At 33.5% G+C, this 18,828-nt stretch overlaps 1 protein-coding gene across 1 annotated transcript; it reads left to right on the forward strand.

The window, feature by feature from the left end:
• The first annotated feature begins 938 nt into the window (after positions 1 to 938).
• LOC111004052 (von Willebrand factor D and EGF domain-containing protein-like) lies at positions 939 to 8,174 on the forward strand. The gene is made up of 6 exons (XM_045631777.1): positions 939 to 1,299; positions 2,328 to 2,451; positions 3,246 to 3,319; positions 4,869 to 6,440; positions 7,204 to 7,334; positions 7,791 to 8,174. The coding sequence occupies exons 1-6, from the start codon at positions 1,229 to 1,231 to the stop codon at positions 7,901 to 7,903; spliced, it is 2,085 nt and encodes a 694-aa protein (XP_045487733.1). The 5' UTR covers positions 939 to 1,228; the 3' UTR covers positions 7,904 to 8,174.
• The last annotated feature ends 10,654 nt before the right edge of the window (positions 8,175 to 18,828 follow it).

The raw sequence follows: 18,828 nt of genomic DNA on the forward strand, positions 1-18,828 counted from the left end.
TTACACCGTTTTGGTAATGGTATGTAAATTTATTTTCTTCTCGTTTTCCTTTTAACCAGTCCTTACAATTAATTAGTACAATAGATAAGAATTAATTAACAAGTCTATCTAGAACGCCAAAATTTGTATACTTTCTTTTGATTTTTTTCAATTTTATTTTTGAACTTTTTTGTAGTTAAATAATATTATGTATTCCATCTCTAGCTACACTTTTAGTGTTATTCTTATATATATTTTTTGTTAGGATTACGAAATAAATGTATAAATAACAGGGGGCAAAGCCTCACAAGTGCGTTTGCCAGCCTTTCAAGAAATGGTACGAACTGTTTCTAAATTGTACTAGCTAAGGCAGGATATTTTTTAACTAAATACATATTTAGAAAGCCGGTATAATATTCTTACTAAGTCATCTCATACTATTATTTGAATTGAAAAATCTATGATTATAAATATGTCACGAACAAATTCTGAAACGCGATTTCTTTCCGGCATAAATTGATAAATATCATAGGAATTCTTCGATTAATAAAATCTGTATGTATATAAAAAAAATATACCAATTCTTAAAAGGCCGGCAACGCACTCGCGAGCCCTCTGGCATTGAGAGTGTCCATGGCCGGCGGTATCACTTAACATCAGGTTCAAGCCTTCTGCCCGTTTGCCCCCTGTTCTATAAAAAAAAATCAGTGGCCTTTCAACCTTTTTAGATCTGAGCCTGTGATTCCTGTATCTGTTGATCGTGATCATTTGTCAATCTAAAAATTTGTCAGGCTAAAAGTAGGTGATCAGGCTTATTTATTGGGTCTAAGACAAGCCGGTTTCCTCACGATATTTTCCGTTACCGTTCTTCGAATTATAAATGCTCTCTTAGAAAGTCCATTGGTGCACAGCACTAGTCCAACACTGACTTTTCTTATATATATAGTTGTTTTAATTAAATTCTTGTCTAAAGTTCCCCACTTCATGCACTCATCATCATCACATCACATTATTTTTCTTACAATAGTTCCCTTCAATCACAATTCCTTAGATATAACACATGTTGAGCTTCGTACAATTAAAGATTTGTTAATAAACGATTACCTAACAAACGAAATAATTTGAAAAAGCGTAAGAAATCTGAACAAGAAATGTATTAGCACCATGGTTGTCCTACACTAATTCGTCATTACGAAGCAATTACTGCTCATCAGTTATCATGTATTTCGCGAATAGTTAAGTGTTAAAAATGTATCGCATTTTATTTCTTTTAGGCTCACTTATATCGGTAGAATGCCAAGTGTGTACCAAGAGAGTAATGTAAGTACATCTCGTTTTAATTAAGGTTTTCATTTTATCAGTTAAAATTAAAAATCATTTATTTAATAAAGAAATACATATTAAATGCTTCTAATTTTACATTTACGTAGAACGGAGGAGAAGAATTGGCAATAAACTCTCCGCCACTCTTGTTAATTGCCAAGATTTTTGGTTTAGAAAATTTTGTTTACTTATAAACTGCTAATCATTTATGTCTTAATTAGGTAAAGAGGTATTTGACTTAGGTGCCTCAAACGTTATAAAGTTTTTTAGTATTTGTCCATAGTTTAGTAAATTTGTCTAAGAAAAGAAAACTTCGTTCGATTAACGATAGCAACCAGTCATTTTCGTTAATTAACATATATTTAAATACAATTTCTAGTTTCACGGTTCTCTACATATTTATCACCCTGATAAAGTTAATTTACACCTGCTTTATGTTAAAAAAAATGACATGAGTGATATTGCCGTTGGCTTTATGATTCGTTCGAACGGCGAAAAAAAAAAACATTCCCCACAATGATTTAGACTCAAAAAGTCGATGTCGTGTGTCAGGCACAGGATCATCACCTACTTGTCTATTACTTAAAAACAAATGTTTATGGGAAATAATCATCACATTGTTCAGAGTTCTGAGGTCCAAACCTAAAAGTTACGCTACATGTTCTTAAACAGACATAACAAACACTTATGTGGGGCAAATGCCTATGTTTTCATGATGTGTAATATGGGATATTACAACGTATATGTACTTACAAACTATAATTATAATAAAATAGAAGCCACAGAATAATAAAAAATAAAACGTAAACGTTGTCAGCAACTTTTAAGATTTCATATGCGCAGACGCTTTTCAGTGGTCTCCCAATGTTTCAAAAGATAATATACGACAATATTATACTATAGTATATATAATATATGTATATAACCTATGGCACATTATTTATTAACTATACCGTTTACCGGCTACGCTCTCAGTAATATCAGATGTTAAAATATGTAAATTTAACAAAGTTGTTTCTCCACAGGAGCAGTCGATGGGTTCCACAAACTTATGTGAAGACGTACAGGGAAAATTATCGTGCCCAATGCTGGTATGGGAGTTGTACGAGGTCGAGGCTAGCTACCTATGTAGACAGCAAGTGGGTCCAGGTTAGACTCTAAACTATTAGTAAAAAAATGAGGGGACAAAATATGCTGTTCTCTCTTTACAAAGGAATGAAGTGTACGCAATACATTTAATTATATCGTAACGTTTGACTTTACTTATTTGATGTGTTAAAGCAGGTATGGGCCACGGGCCACCTATGACATGTTCAGGGCCAAATTTAGCGTGCAAATACCTTCGCGGGCCGAGTTTAAAAGTACAGAGTGCATTTTAAAGTAGTGATAATATATTTTGGGATATATATTAGACGCGAAATAATACGACAATGTTTTTATAGTACAATTAATTAAAATGACAAATTAAATTTAAAAAATGCTATATTTAAGTATTTCGTATTCGTTAAATTGAAATTGTTCAAAAACGCAATTTAGTTTGCATTATATCGCATTTATAAGTACTGCCAAACGCACAAATGGGATTTTCCTGAGCTGAGGAAAATCCTAATGTTTTTTTCTAGGTATGTTTTATAGAAATCTTATGATGTGTCGCTCGTGAGTATATGTACCTAATGTAATATTTTTTGATTGGGTATTTTTCAAAATGTCTCGCGGGCCGGATCATTTCTTACAGAAGACCGGATCCGGTCCGCGGGACAGTGGTTGCCCATATATGTGTTAAGTAACAATAAGCCAGCAAGAGTAGATAAAATATATTTCCTTATGCGAATAAAATGTTCAAACTTCAGGAAATTAGATAAAATTCCACGTCGCTACGCTATTAACATAGCATGACTCAATAAATTATCATAATTTAAAATGCTTATTTTAAATGTTTCCAGAAAATTTTTGTCGAAAATAAGAAGACGTGTTGCGATGGTTATATTCAAATGGATAATGACGAACTAGAAGATAAGTATGTGTTAGATAATTTATTTCTTACATACCTCCTTTTGAATCCGGTTAAAATATTCTTGAAGCCTTGTTGTATGTACAAAAAAACTTAAACGATTTTAAAACAAATGGTGTCTTTCACCAGTATAATACGCATAATAGAACTAATTTGAGTGTGCGACCAACCAGGCTCCAGAAGATAAACCACTCCTTGTATGGAAATTGTATTCGTTTTTACGACCAACTCCCAAGCGAAATTAGAGAACTGTCACTAAATAAATTCAAAACCCTTGTTAAAAGTAAATTAATTAATAAAGCCTTTTATAAATGTGCCGAATACTTAAATGATCCTAATCCTTGGGATTGATTTGCTCCAGTTCAAACAATTTGTATAAAAAACTTGGCGATCGAAAAGTGTGGCGTAAAGTTTCTTGCCATTTCTTCTTACCCGCTCTACGCCCTTGACTTGTGAACTGGTTGTAAATGTAATTTACAATAATTTTAATTTGTTTTTCTTGACGTTAAAGATATTTTGATTTGATTTGAATGCAAAAAAATCAAAATTTATATTTTTGTTAGTGCCTATGGTAGTTAGTTAATCTATTGTATGTTTTATAAATAAAAATAGAGAATGGCGTATCGCTATAAAGAGTGTTTCAATATGTGAGTTTTAACGCAAACCAACCAACTTGGGCTCACTCCAACGTTATAGAGAGTTTATCGTTATAAAGGATAACGTTATAAAGAGTTTACACTGTAATAAATTATTTAAGTTAGACCATGACATAATATAAATTTCTATCCTAACCCGGTGTTCGACTAACGTGACCTGACGTCCCGTTCAGAACGCGACTGTCTATTTTTCCAATTAAGTGTCCCAGTGTCCCTGAAATGAACTGTGGGGCGCAAAACTGTCTGTTTTCAGAAACCGCGCGACAATTTGAGCAGCAGAATATAAAAAAAACGTTCTAAAAGTATCATTCTTATTTGAAATCGTCACCAAAACTATATAAATAGTAATAATTGAAAGTGTCCCGACACATTTATTTTTCTTTGTTGATTAATAATAGATTTCGTGTAATCTAATTCAAAACTAGAAAAGTTATATATTTAAAATATTAGTAGGCTTAAAAGTTATGAATCAAAAAGTACAGCCTACCCAAAATGTTTAGTTCTATTTATATTTATCAGAAGAAAAAAATTGTTTAAACCGAGGTTTTGCACGATTTCATTTGTTTCAACAATATTTATTGAGTACTAGCTGACCTGGCAAACGTCGTCTTGCCAAACTACTACCTTTAACTCAGCGCCATCTGTTAGAATTGTATCAAATAATAAACAAATGTTAATGTTATCGTAATTTTAGTAAGGATGCCTATTTTTTTGAAAATGAAATATAGCCTATGTCACTCAGGAATGATGTAGCTTTCCAACAGTGAAAGAATTTTTCAAATCTGCCAAGTAGTTTCGGAGCCTATTCAATTCATACAAACAAACAAAAAATCAAACCTTTCCTCTTTATAATATTATAGTATAGATAATTTATTTTATAATGACTTATTTTTTTACAGCATCCAATGTAATCCTATTTGTATACCAGCTTGTAAAAATGGCTATTGTGACAAACCGGGAGAATGCAAGTGCAACGATGGTTATTTCTTCAAAACTCACAGCACCTATGAATGCCTGCCATCCTGTAAAAATGATTGTGGACGAGGCCATTGTAGTGCGCCAGAAACATGCGAATGTGACTTCGGATACGTTTTTCAAAACAAAACATGTCAACCAATTTGCAATGAGCCCTGTATAAATGGGACTTGCATCGCACCAGATACCTGTGAATGTAATATTGGCTATCGTAAGTCTGAGGACAATACTTGTGCACCATATTGTTTTAAGGGATGTACACACGGAACATGTGTTAGCCCAGAAGTTTGCCAATGCGTCGCTGGATTCAAAAAGTCTGAAGATGAATGTGTACCACATTGTGATAGTGATTGTGGATATTATGGTAACTGTACTGCACCAAACGAATGTACATGTATTGAAGGATATAAAGTAGAAAATAAAACTTGTATACCGCACTGCGACGGCGCGTGCGATCATGGCAAATGTATTGCTCCAAATACGTGTGAATGCGACGATGGTTGGTCCAATGTTTCTGGTGTTTGTCAACCAATTTGTTCAATCCCTTGTCAAAATGGTACTTGTATTGGGCCAGATGAGTGTCTGTGCGAAACTGGGTATGTGAAAGCTGAAAATGGTTCCTGCACTCCTTATTGTGCAGAATGTGATCATGGCAAATGTATTGCTCCAAATACGTGTGAATGCGACGATGGTTGGTCCAATGTTTCTGGTGTTTGTCAACCAATTTGTTCAATCCCTTGTCAAAATGGTACTTGTATTGGGCCAGATGAGTGTCTGTGCGAAACTGGGTATGTGAAAGCTGAAAATGGTTCCTGCACTCCTTATTGTGCAGAATGTGATCATGGCAAATGTATTGCTCCAAATACGTGTGAATGCGACGATGGTTGGTCCAATGTTTCTGGTGTTTGTCAACCAATTTGTACAATCCTTTGTCAAAATGGTACTTGTATTGGGCCAGATGAGTGTCTGTGCGAAACTGGGTATGTGAAAGCTGAAAATGGTTCCTGCACTCCTTATTGTGCAGAATGTGATCATGGACGATGCGTTGCTCCTGATGTTTGTGAATGTGATGATGGTTGGGTCAAAAATAACTCAACCTGTACTGCGTTATGTAAAACACCTTGTGGAGAGGGCATCTGTGTGCAACCAAATGTGTGTAATTGTAGTTCAGGATATAAACAAGACATTCGAGCAATAGACGGTGAAATTTGTGTTCCTGACTGTGACTTATGTAATAATACATGTGTGGAACCTGAATGTGTGTGTGATTATCCATGTTGCAACAGTGTGGATTGTATTAAAATATATCGCACGGAAGGGACAACAACGGTAGAAGACAGTACGTCTACGGAAAATTATACAAATAGTACAAACTACATGAATACAACAACGAGTATAGATAATTCTGTAATCTATTATGATGATATATCAACTGACAATATTTCGACCACAGACAAAGAAGAACTATTAAAACAAACAAAAGACGAGCATGCAGGGTAACTATTCTAATACTTTTTACCTACGCATTGTAAGATAGTACTTTTTTCGAATTTTAACAGCCTATAATGTAAAGAATTCAGCAAAATAAAACGAAAAAAAAATTTACTTACATAAACGTTGGTTGGCATCAGGCGTACTGTTTCTTTTTATGAACATACATTTTAAATTAATTATTAGTACAATTTGTCGATTCATTTATAAATTACTATAATATCAGTCTTAGCTTACTTTTAAACCGTGTAACGTTGTGCTAAACGGATCAAAAGCAGTGTTGGCCTACACCCGAACCCTATAATAATTAATCCACAGTGACAGTCGATCGATCTCCTATCAGTATCCTACATAATAAGTAAACCCTACGAAGACAATCAATTTTTGACGACGGATAGAATACACTTCGCTCTTTACACTAATATTTGATAATCAATGTAAAACAAAGAAAGTAAATGAAACCGTAAAAAAAATATTAAAACATAAATGTTTAAAACTGTAATTGTAATTCTCATACAAAAGTCTATCCACATACACCGATCCGAACTACCATGGATAGCTTGTATCGACAGATGGTTTTACAATCCGTCGATTGGTTATTGGCACACTTTTATCAATATTTGGATTAAGAGTTCTATCTCAGATGGTCAAAAACGGATTGAGATAGTTTATTAGGATTGGGCGCTAGTTGTTTCAGCGTACGACTGCTATCTTCATTCATCAATTCAGACACATACTTATGTTTTTTAAATCACCATTTTTTTTCAGATATCCATTCTGGGTGTATTTTCTTCTCCTAGGCCTAATTTTAGTAGCACCATTTTCTGTGTATATTATAATTTTTGCAAGCAGAAAAAAGATGAAGCACTATTTTAAAGGTGGTAGCTATGAAATAGATGGTATGTTTATAGTGATATATTATGTAATACCAAAGACAATTACTAGGCTACATTAATAAACAAGCTCTCATCAACTCATCTCTTCTTCCCTATGATTATTTTTTACCTAAAGTATTCAGACAATGGGGTTTCTTGTATAAGATCACTAAGTTTAGTTTAATAAGTGATCGATGATGACTGAATTTAATGTAACCTTCACACGAGTAATGCCAATTATTATCAATCCTCTCCGCAGCTAAATAAATTAAATTTACGTTATTTTAAATTACGAACGTACAAGCCTTCAGTAATGCTTTTTTTTAATTTTATTTATTTTAATTGTTCTGACACCGGAATTTATGTTTTTACATATGGGTATTCAGATTTAATTACATAAAGTACATAACATATTTCTTACAAATATATTTTTTGGGTTTATTAGTACAGCGTATTTATATTAACGGATTAATCTTACAGATCGCTACCCTCGATGCAAGGATTTGACAATACCTCAATCTATGTCTGGCAGCTTATCTTCGATTCTTTCATACTCTGATATTAAGAACAGAAAAGAAGCGGTTGATCAGTAGGATTATAAATGATGAGAAGGATTATATATATATATATTTACAGTGATAATTATGTCTTTTAAGGAATAAATTGAGCTGCTATTTAATGTTTTAATAAACATACATAAATTTTAATAGTTTTTTTAAGTATTGTCGCCATCTATACGACTTCATTGAAAACTAAATAAATATGACCAACAGACTGAAGAAATAGTAGCGACAATCGACACTAGATAGCGATGTCATTTATTTAATGTTAAATTATTTAATTTATAGACAATTACGTATTGTAATAAAATATATATTATTGTTTTATTTCTTGTTTATTCTTGCCTGCACTCATTTCATGAAAAAATAGATAAATACAAAACAAATTTGAATTCATTATTGTAAATATAACAATTCCATGTTATAAATACTAGTAGGATTTACCAGTTATTGTCTGTTGTTCCTTTTTCGCTGCTTCTGATGTTAGTCTTGCTGCATCAGAAAGCACTTACCCGATTTATCCTTCAATTGCGAAACCGTTTCTCAAGGCTCGATCCAGATCCAGTACTCCAACTAATATAGATAAAGAGTGGAATCAAAGCAAAGTTGTCTAAGTATGAATGAATATATTATATGGGAACAGTGATTAAAATAGCGAGTGTCAAAAAAACCTACGAGAAAATAGCACAACAGTTGGGTTGGGTTGCATTAGTGGCATCGTTTTATCGGTTTTGTATGAGTAAGGGTATTCTTTAGTTAATTCAGAACAAAGGCTATCTGTGTCATGAAGTTAGTGAAATTGACTTATGACCAGCTTTTTGAGTAAAATATCCGTCGTCATAAGTAGAGATGGATCAGACAAATTCTTTATCACATCCCCAAACGAGCATTACTCGTATTATTTAGTAATACCCTGGCATGACAGCGGCTAAAATTTCCCAATCTTTTGGAAATTAAAATAGCCGCCATAATAATATAAAAACAGCATTTTTATATTATTGTGATTTATTTATCTATGTTATTTTGACAGTGTACCGTGGCTAGTTCCGATTCACAGCAAAATAATAAGATGTAATACCCATTATCCACAGAAGGTGTTAAATAAATAAATGCGATCTCTCGAATCTTCCATTGCGAGTATGTTTCAGTTCAAGCAAGATTTTGTTTAAGATTGAATATGACTTCATGTAAATGCAAATGATTTCTCAAATGTCATTTAAAATAAATTTCCGCATTCCCCGCACTGGGGTGCTCAATTGGAACATTGGCTGTATTGAAAATGTGGGAATCTCCGCTTACATTTTATTTCCTAAATAGATTAAGCGTCGTCTTCCCCAGGATTATAAAGTGCATTCTTATTTTTGCAAAATTATGTATGATTTAAAATATATGTGCTGGAGTTGAAACGGTAGACGGGGCTATTTTGAGGTTAGACTTTTTGATACTATATAGTTCTATGAGAAGTTATTATATGTGGCGATACCATGAATTGTACCTTAATATAACATCCACTACTGAGTCTTTGGACCAATTAATGAAATAAAAATGAAAATGGTAAGACGTGTCGAGAATTCGTGGGGTACGGTTAATTTTCCTCCTAAACTGCCAATGTTTGAACGCGCAAATATCAGGAACTGCTGTCTCAAAGTGATGAACAGCTCGCTGATGATGATGGCCATTATAATGCAGCTATGCTTTTACTTCCCGTAGGAGTAAGTGTTTTGCAGTCTATACACAACTGAGCATTTTCTAAGGCAGTTTTTGCCGCGCACCACATACACTATGGAACCAGCTGTCCACTGAAGTATTTCAGAACCAATTCGACTTTTGGTCCTTCAAGAAAAAAAAGTTACTAATTCATGAAAGGCCGGTTACACTCTTGCGAGCCTCCTGGCAATGTGAGAGTCCATGGGCGGCGGTATCACTTAACATCAGATTATATTTAGTGGTAAGTAGGATAACACAATATATAACAACATTATACATGTATTATGTACATACAAATTAACAAGCTCACAGCACACACTGGTACTTATATAGATCTCTCTGAGACAAACATAGGTAGATTGTAAGTAGCTGATATACACACAGGCCGAATACACCATCGACCTGGGGACATAATGTAAATATACCAGGGAAATAAACATCTTTCTTTCTTTCTGAACATCAGGTGAAAAATCAATTGAAGAACTATTAGTGTTAGTTATGAATTGTATGCACGAAAGTGTTATATTCAAACATTTAAATGTCTTTATACTAAATCGGAATCTAGGAAAATGTCATAATATTTTTCTTATTACACAGCTTTCTTCACGTAGGAGATACGTGTCCCGCAAACAGTAAAAGATCGTAATTAATGTCCTGAAGATAAACCGGTATGGCATTAAGGAGAATGGAATGTCCGTCGACCATTATTAGATTCTTAAGCCGTAAAAATAATCGGGATGCTTATGAAATTTTATATTTTACTTTGTATTTATCAGTAACTTAATGGGCGTAGGTAGCTAACTTTATTCTTCGTCACTAAGCCTAAAACAGTATCACTATATTTTTTCGGGTTGTGTTAAAATTCTTATATGGCTAGTACCTAACAGAGACCCCGTGTTGTGGGTACTTAATAATGAGTCAGTAGTTCATGTTTAAAATAGTTTATAACTAATCAAACACAAGTCTTATCACTACATATTATAAAACAAAGTCGCTTTCTCTGTCCCTATGTCCCTTTGTATGCTAAAATCTTTGAAACTACGCAACGGATTTTGATGTGCATGTTTTAATAGATAGCGTGATTCAAGAAAAAGGTTTATATGTATAATAACATCCATTAAATACTGGAGAAGTGCTGTTATTTTTGAGGTTTCTAATGTGATGTCGTAAATAATTACATTTTTTCCGTTTACATTGCAAACGCAGGCTGAACCCTACGAGTTTTATCAAAATAATGTACTAAGTGTTGTACACATTGAAAAGGTCTACAGAAAAGTCCGTGATGGTATATGTCTATCTCTTATGGATAACCCACGTTTTTATACACAACGTTCACAGATTTTCTGTAGTGTATTTAGTATCAGCATTGCACCCGTGCGAAGCCGGGGCGGGTCGCTAGTAAGACATGTGTGAGTGTGTGAAATGTTCGCATATATTTCAGAGTTTTTTAAAGTGCCTGTGAAACGCTGTTAGAGGATAAACATATTTTCTTATATTTATTATAATGATTTTTTTAACACTTCATACGGAGAATGCTCCATATGATAGTAATATAATATAAGTGTAATAATTATGGATTTATTTTATGTATATTTTTTTTGTTTTTAATCTTTTGTCATATATTATACTATAAAAAATAAATCAATAAGCCGACAATATTTTTAAGTATGGGCCTCAAATTTCTGTATCTGTTTCATGATCATATGTCAATCTAATAGGCAGGGTAGATGATCAGCTTTTGCTGTCCTGTGTCCTGGCTTTTTTGGTTTACTGCAACCGCTTTCCTCACGATGTTTTCCACATAGGAAGTGTATTGGTGCACAGTCGGGGATCGAACCTAAAAACTCAGGGATGATAGTCGCATACTGCTCAAAAGTTAAATTTAGTTGGCAGTTAAAGTTCAAAGAGCGTCTGATCTGATTTTACGAAGTAAAAAATCAATCAAAACATCTTAAGAATATTCATGATCAAATAGCTATTGAAATTCAATCAGAAAATCGTCAATGCTTCTATTACCGGTGTGGCGCCCCTGGCATTTATCGGCTAATTTTCGTATCGAGGGGTGCAAACTGTGTTATAAGATTTAATATAGGTTTTATTAAGCATCAGCTTCCACTCTCGTGCTTTGATGGGGTTTTATCTCAATATTGTTTTATAACAACATTACCAACCTTTTGCGTGTATTATTATGTACATATGTTACGTAGCCCTATACTATGGAATCTGCATTTCGCAATATTATAAAGTATCACACGTCCCTGAAGTTACACGATGTCGGCGAAACCTATATTTCGCAGTTTATATGAATTACACGTCCCTCACGTTATGCGGTGTCAGCAATATAGCCTCTTCGAGTCTCTTTATTTTATATAATTGTTAGCATTCAATTTCCATACATAGGGTTGATTAGCTGTAATTTTAATTGTAATTTTTATTTTAAATAAATTAGTTTTAAACATTTGGTTTTTTTTGAAACCTTCGGCTGTGGCGTTCGTAATTCATTCGCTCGAACGGTGAAGGAAAACATCGTGGGGAAACTGGCTTGCCTTAGACCCATAAATGTGATGATATGCCATGGGTGTCGAATCTATTTTCATCGTGCAGAAGAGGGCTATTCGTGCAATCTATAATTTAAAATGTAGGGAATCTCTGAGAGATAGATTCAAGGAAATTAATATTTATAACCTTTCCCTCGCAATATATTTATGAAAATATAATGTATGTACACAAAAATAGTGATAACTATACTAAAATATAGAATATACGCACAATGTACTCAATACTCCCTCAACAATACTCGGAACAAACGCAGGCTACATTTAGCCCGTACTAGAATATCTAAAGTTAGTAATTATTTTTTGGGAAAGGCTCTTTTATCTCTGCCTTTTAATAAATTTAAGATATGTATTAAAGAAAAGCTGTGTAAAAAGGCTTACTTTAAAGTTAGCGATTATCTACATGATAAAAGGGCCTGTGACTAGTGCTGGGCAGGCTACTTCTAATTAATTTGCTAAATTTGTTTTAAAATAAGTATTGTTTGATGATTTGCTTTTTTAAAAGAGTACCGATAGTTTTTTTACGCCGGATTTTTCTCTCGGCCTACACCCTCTGTCTTCTTTGCCGATGAGTAGGGATGCCTACAGGTTAAAATTTAATAACGTGGAATAAGTGATACCTTGATGATCTTAATATGTTCCAAAATAAACGTATTTCATTTTTATTTTTAGTCGACGGCGTGTATCAGGCACAGAAGGTCGAACAGCTAATAGCGTACTTGCCTATAAGACAAATAAATGGTCATGACACAGTTTCAGAAACTGAGGCCCAGGCCTCAAAAGGTTGTAGCGCCACTGATCTTTTTTATTTTAGAACTATGTTGAAAGGCAATATTTAAATAACTCACAGGCTCACCACCTTCACGTACATACTCTCACTTTTACACCATCGCACATCACCACCAAATTTGTTATTACTCAGTATAGTAATAACACAGCTAAATGTATTGAATTTTTATTGTTTTTCCCTTTTGTAAATATTGAAACCTTTTTGTATATGTGTATTATATATTATGTGTCTGACATCTTTGGCTATATTGTAATTGTTTGCTCTTATATAGTGTTACAAAATTAATAAAAACTATCCAAAGTGTAAATGGCGCATCACTCTATTTCCTCGGCTTTGATGGTCGTAACATATTCGTACCTTTATTCGTTAAGTAAAGATTATTAGAAGTAATTACAGGAATCTTTATTATTAACCAAGCATTCCCCGACATATATATACATATATGTATAAGAGACCTGATTGGTGCACAACCGTTTGGGCCCGCAAATCAATAGTACATCAATTGGGCTTTAGTATGTATAATACAATATAATCAATCGTACGCATATATACACACTATGTATTAATACTTCTGGGAATACAACTGCGTCGCTAATTGCTCCCTGTCAAGTCCTACTGTGTCCTTTGACACAGCAGATATCAATATTCTTAGACAAATATCAATATAATATCGCAAATAAATAAGACTGGAATTATTACACTGTCAATCTGCTTTTGGCAAATGATTTTGTGTTATAATCTCATTGTGATCATCTCGTGGTAGTCAGAGTTTATTTTATCTCATCAAGTATTTAAGTAAATTTATTATATTTAAATGGGCGCACAGGGAGGGCCCTAAAACAAATTGGTTCGGAAATACTTCAGTGGGTAGTTGGTTCCACATGGTGGTGGTGCGTGGAAGAAACTATTACTGTGCGTCCTCCATCGGGACGCTCAGAAAGTCAAAACCCAGAAAGGAGTTCTCCAACGCGAGCTGGTTTGGTACCTTAAGACAGTTTGTTTGTAACAAGTAATTAAGTTTGTTATGGAAGAACTGGGAACCCTAACACAGGTATTTTTACTTACTTCCAAATCTTACACTTTGAAAAGAAAATGTACTTAAAATAAATAAAGACTTTTTATTATTATTATTATTATTAACATACACTGATATAGCAGTATGTAAGATGTGGTGCACAACAATAAATAAATACAAAATAGTTCATAAAGGTTCAGTTTATTGACCCAAAAATAGAAAAATCATTTATTCATCGACAATACGTTCGTTTTGATGTATTTACTATAATAGGATTACTGAATATATATTAATACGATCGAAGACGCTCATCTATTGGTGTGTTATAAGACTCGGCAATAATGCGACTGTCAAATTGTAACTAGTTTTAAAAATGGCGGGTGAGAATGTAAAATAGCATATTTGATTTTGGTCATATACCTATATACCAGAGATTCTGTGAATCACAATCAAAACAAATTCTTATTTTAGAGAGTAGAGAATCAACAGCATACAAAGTACTGGAACAGTGTTAGCCAAGTGTCTTCAGCGTACTCTCTTCCTTGAGGTCATAGGTTCGGTCACAGCCTGGGACCTCTGTCTATGTGTGCGCGAAGTGAACTTAACGAAGGAAAAATATCGTTGAAAAACCGGCTTGCCCTAGATCCAAACAGGCGACTGTGTGTGTCAGGCACATGAGGCTGATCACCTACTCACCCATTTGGTTGAAAAATGATCACGAAGCAGAGCTAAAAAGGTTGTAACGGCACATATTTAGTTTATTTTTATCCAAATTATTATTGAATTAATTTGGATTTTTTTAGAAAAGTCATAATTCAAATAAACTATCAGCCCCTGAGGGTTAATCAAAAAACTTGATGGTATCTGACGATCCCATGTTCGGTTCCCGATGACAAAATAAATGTTTCAGTAGATGCCAATAGTTGATAACTTCTTTAACTAATGATTATATAATAGAAGAAACGTCTACCCCATGCCTAATTATGGTAAGAGACTTCAAATTATAAAACAAAAGTTAACGTCGAAGCATGAAAACCAAAATTGCGGTTTGAAAGCGAAACAAACTTTAAGCTGGATTTACAACTTCATAAAAACTACGAAAGGAAAACAATAATACTAAAGTAGTTAGCAAACATTCACTGACCCAGTTGTTCTCGGATTGAATGCAGTGGCCACGAGTGCCTAAAAGCCTCCACTAATAGCCTTCAAAACGTTTGCTTTCGAAATATGAAGCATTTTGTTGCGGATTTTTTAATATAGCGTAGACGCACCAATATTACTTATAGATTAATGTGTCAATGCATGATTTGCTTTTGTATACACAAACATTTTCTTATGCTGCCATCTCCTTCGAAAATTGGCGATCACCACGGCTACTGTAATGTTGGATGCCGCTCATCTGAACAATGATTTGGTGCTTTGACTAAACAAAAAATTATATGGAGTAAAATTAACAGGTTCAATGCCAGTTCTTCTCGTCCGGTCGACGCTCTTGATTTAAGAACTGGTTGTAAATTTAGAAGAATTGTGCAGTGACATCTGCATAATTGGTATGTCACACTCCGAATCGCTGAGGCAAGTACGAAATATCTAGGGTCTGTAGGTTGTCTGCAGTCAGCAGTGGAGGAAGCGCAAATTTTTATTCCCTAACAGTTTCATACATATTTTCTTGACGTTTATATGAGTACATTATGTAACCGATTTCGCTCCCTTTGGAGTAGACTCGTGGCCCGTGGGGTTCAAGTGCACAGACGCTAATTAAAGATTTATGTTGGTGCCTGGTAGATAGTACCGGTGACCCCAGAGCTGGTGTTTCCTCGCTCAACGAATAAATAATGTAATACAGCGAGGAAATGCTGCCAGTTTAAAAGTGTTTATTATTTTTATTAATACTATGTAGGTTAAGAATATTATAATACTGTATATTTGATTGTTATATTCAGGTTTTAATAAACGATATAATCTTATGTTACCTATAGTATTTAATTATTTTTTAATTTTTAATAGAAACTTAAGAAGTGAAACATAAAGCAACTTCAAATATATCTAATATTCTATTGCCCCACTTAGAATATTTTTTAAATAATAGTTTGCACATCTACTGTTAGTTTTCAAATTCCATAACGGACGAGAAGAAAAATCATTATATTTTTTATCAGATGTTAGCAGAATCATTTTCCATTAATATAAGGTGATCATCTAAATTTCAACGGTAAATGTTAAATAAAAATATGTATTTTCTACGTATTGATATATAACGTGCAAATTTGCAAAATAGCAAAATAGTTGTTTCAGTATATAAACGATAATAACAGTTTTATCAAGTTTCAGTACAATCTAATCTTATAAAAGGAGTTTCTATCCGTTGTAAGACATAATATTTCACTTTTTATGACATAGGTGGCGACAGAGGGTGGCGATGTATTTAGTAATATCAAGGACAAACGCTACCATTTTTTTGTGGTTTGGTTTGAGTGGTGTTTCGAGGGAATAGGTGCGGTAAGGACATAAAATGTGAAAAGAGAAGACTATAGATATTTGAATAGAATAAGGCGTGAACAGATTTGATTATATTCTACGACATTATTACTATGTAGATGAAATTGTAAATACTGTATTTTTTAATAATTAGTACCTGGATGACCGAGCTTAGCTCGGTATTTTTTTTTATAAATCGTGTTTTTTGGAAATTTTATTTAAGTATGAATTACATACTAATAAAATTATAAAATATGAATATAATTATCGAATAAAGGTAATTATATTCATATTTAAGTTTTTGTTTTGACTGACATCTTCAAACGAGCAATTCTATGTTTAAGTTGATAAAACACAAATAAAATGACATTTTCTAGAAATGATCCCTAGCTAAATCGATTTATCGCCCCCGAAACCCTCCGTATACTAAATTTCATGTAAATCGTTGGAGCCGATTCCGAGATTCCTATTATATATATATACAAGAATTGCTCGTTTAAAGATATAAGATAAGATACGCTATCATACAGTACAGGACAGCTAGAAGAACAACAATTTGGAAATGATCGCCAACAGGAAGAATTGGCCATATTTACAGTATAACTGCAGGATATCCGCCTGGTTGCGTAATTAAATATTTATCTTGTACTTTATGAATAACGTTGCCTCTAGTCTAGATAATAATAATAATTACAATACTTGGATGCAAAATTTTACAAAAATATGTTAGAAAATCTTAGATGAATCTAAGACATGGTCACCGAGAAGATCAGAGTGCCGTAAAATATCGAGGAAAAAGAAGCCATGAGTTTTTATACCCTTAATAGTACAGGGCAGCTTGCAGCTCTTTATAAAGTTTGCTACGTTTTTATTGGAAGGAAAAAAATGCTGACAGCTAAAAGTAGTTGTCAGTGGCAACGAGACTTGAAGACCGAATATTTTACAGTTTCATTCATTTATTTCAATAGTAATAAATTTGATTTGAGGGCGTAGACTCGATTCTCGGCTTTCTATAAATATTTCTATATACGCATTTAATATTCGCTTGAACGGTGAAGAAAAACGTGGTGAGGCAACCGGCTTGCCTTAGACCAAATAGCCGACGGCTTGTGTCAAGCACAGGCTGATCACGTACTTGCCTATTAGGTTGTTTGTTTGAGTGTTTTCCTCACGATGTTTTCCTTCACCGCTTGAGGGAATGCTAACTGCGCACATGGAAAGAATGTCGATTGGTACACAGCTGAGGATCGAACCTACTACTACAGGGAATATTCGCACGCTGAATCTACTAGGCCAAGACTCCTATAGAGGATTCCTATAGACTATAGAGTCTATAGATATAGAAAATATATTCACGTGTGAACTGTAAATATCTTTTCTATAATATCTGATGACATGATACCTTAAGAAGGCGCCAACCAGATCCATGCAAATTCCTTCAAGATACATAATTAATGTACGTTGTCTTAATCGTTAAATAGATTATTATTTCTTGTAATATGATGTATATAATTACAAGAAATAATAATAAAATTATATATATATTTTTTAATTTTAAGCCATGTTTCAACTAACAAGAAATACCGTAGTAGAATGTGTAGTTGTGTTTTTATAATGCACGAAGAAATTTGAAGGGTTTTATACATTTTAATACCATTTTGTTTTAATTATATACCAACGAATATAATTACACAGTATACACGAACATAAACAAAAACATACGCAATATAAAACAAAACACTTACAGTGCTACATATAAACGTGGAACAAAATTGTATCCAAGATTAACCTAAGAATAAGGAACATGTCTCCTAAATAAACCCAGAATAATTTAAACCTAGTCTAGTTACCAGTATAACGTCGGCGTAACTGTTCATACTAGTGTTATTCCAACCGCCGCCAGGTAGTACCTATGCCTCAAGGATTTTTAAAAAAGCCGATTAAAACAATGTTTTGAGCGGGAGCAATTTTATGGCAGACTACTTGTAGACTATGCTTGCACTCCTTAATTATTTACACCAATGTTAAATCCGACCACTCATAAGGAAGAATCATACAATTATGACCTCATCAGAACTCGCAATAGTGTAGAGATGTTTTGGTGTTTGGAAAAACCGATTTAGGTGTTTATTGTCAGGATTCAGAACATCTCTACCAAACACTAAGATGCATATTGTAGTTTTGGCAGTACATATTGCGCAATATAGCCATTGATTTAAAAGAGGAACCTCTCTCTGATGATGATGAACAACGGTACCTTCATCTCAAAACACACTGTGTGTAGCAGCAGTGAGAGCCCCTTTGATTGATGAAAACTTATAAATTTGAAAGTTCTTAATTCAGGTTGTTTATAAATTAAGTTATTTAAACAAATTAAACACTATTATTATATTTTTGAAAACATTTTTATTTC

This window comes from Pieris rapae, chromosome 2 (assembly GCF_905147795.1).
Source record: "Pieris rapae chromosome 2, ilPieRapa1.1, whole genome shotgun sequence".
Taxonomy (NCBI): domain Eukaryota; kingdom Metazoa; phylum Arthropoda; class Insecta; order Lepidoptera; family Pieridae; genus Pieris; species Pieris rapae.

Excerpts from the sequence above, each read along its gene's own strand:
- LOC111004052 (XM_045631777.1), top strand. The coding sequence starts at position 1,229 with ATGTATCGCATTTTATTTCTTTTAGGCTCACTTATATCGGTAGAATGC. Across the intron at positions 1,300-2,327 it reads GTGTGTACCAAGAGAGTAAT|GAGCAGTCGATGGGTTCCAC; the intron begins GTAAGTACATCT and ends GTTTCTCCACAG. Across the intron at positions 6,441-7,203 it reads ACAAAAGACGAGCATGCAGG|ATATCCATTCTGGGTGTATT; the intron begins GTAACTATTCTA and ends ATTTTTTTTCAG.